This window comes from Musca vetustissima, unplaced genomic scaffold (genome assembly GCF_032173495.1).
Source record: "Musca vetustissima isolate MV318-11 ecotype Yass unplaced genomic scaffold, APGP_CSIRO_Mvet_v1 utg23908, whole genome shotgun sequence".
Taxonomy (NCBI): domain Eukaryota; kingdom Metazoa; phylum Arthropoda; class Insecta; order Diptera; family Muscidae; genus Musca; species Musca vetustissima.
The window spans coordinates 271855-272821 of record NW_026879590.1 but is presented as its reverse complement, the minus strand read 5'-3'; the positions used below and the strand labels follow the sequence as shown (position 1 = coordinate 272821).

Sequence of the window (967 nt, the reverse complement as noted above, 5' to 3'; positions counted from 1 at the left end):
AGAAGGTGATAGATGAGCATTTTGGTTATGTGAAACAGAATTATTCTGACCTTGACTTAGATTCAAATTTTGGAGCAGTTTTGTAATATTTGCTTCTATCATCTGGTTGATTTTTGCATAATCAATATCATTCTGTGTGTTTTGACTCATATAAGTTCTATTCTGGTTTTGGGGAGTGTTTTGATTTTGATTTACAACTCCCTATGCTCTGGGTGTAGAAACTTCTTCACCTGTGGCAGACATATTGTCTAAATTATCTAATGCTAATGACAGATTTGTATCTTGATATAATTGTCTACTTCGAGTGTTGTAATGTTTTGAAAGGGCACCACGACCTCTGCGACTATTATACTTAGATTTAGGTTTTTGACCATGAACGTTTTGAGCTGTCTGATTAGCAACCTCACTCTGATTTTCTTGTAGCATTTGACCCTGACTATTTATTGAGCGCAGGTCGGACAATTCACATGTACGTTTGCATGTGGGACAAGTAGTAGAATTTGATAAATGTTTTTCAATGCAATCACGGTGAAAAGAATGTTCACAGTGTGAAAGAAAGAGGCAATCATTTATATCATTCAATGTTTCTGTACATATAGTACAAGTTTCATGTAAATCATTACCACCTTGTTGAAATAGCGGTGGAGTTCTAGATAAAGCCATTGCAATATTTCCATATAAATGATATATATATATATATATATATATATATATGAAAACAAAAAAAATTTTAACAAGTTCTTAAATTTTGTGTGTTTTCATACTTAGATTTGGAGGACTAGGGATTTTTCAGTTAAGGAGCTGAATACCTGATACAACAACCGGGCTATGAAAATGATGGTGAAAATGAGCTTATCATGTAATCGATTCAAAACGAATTTTAATTTTTTTTTTCTCTATAGCTTGACATATTATTGGACATTGAGTGCAAACAGCAAAACAACAATGTAATCCGAATAATATTCAA

General features: G+C 32.4%; 1 protein-coding gene across 1 annotated transcript; it reads right to left on the bottom strand.

Moving 5' to 3' along the window:
* Positions 1–201: 201 nt before the first annotated feature.
* On the bottom strand, positions 202–663 carry LOC133324564 (uncharacterized). The gene has a single exon (XM_061533404.1). The coding sequence runs from the start codon at positions 661–663 to the stop codon at positions 202–204; it is 462 nt and encodes a 153-aa protein (XP_061389388.1).
* Between the last annotated feature and the right edge of the window lie 304 nt (positions 664–967).

Excerpts from the sequence above, each read along its gene's own strand:
- LOC133324564 (XM_061533404.1), bottom strand. The coding sequence starts at position 663 with ATGGCTTTATCTAGAACTCCACCGCTATTTCAACAAGGTGGTAATGAT.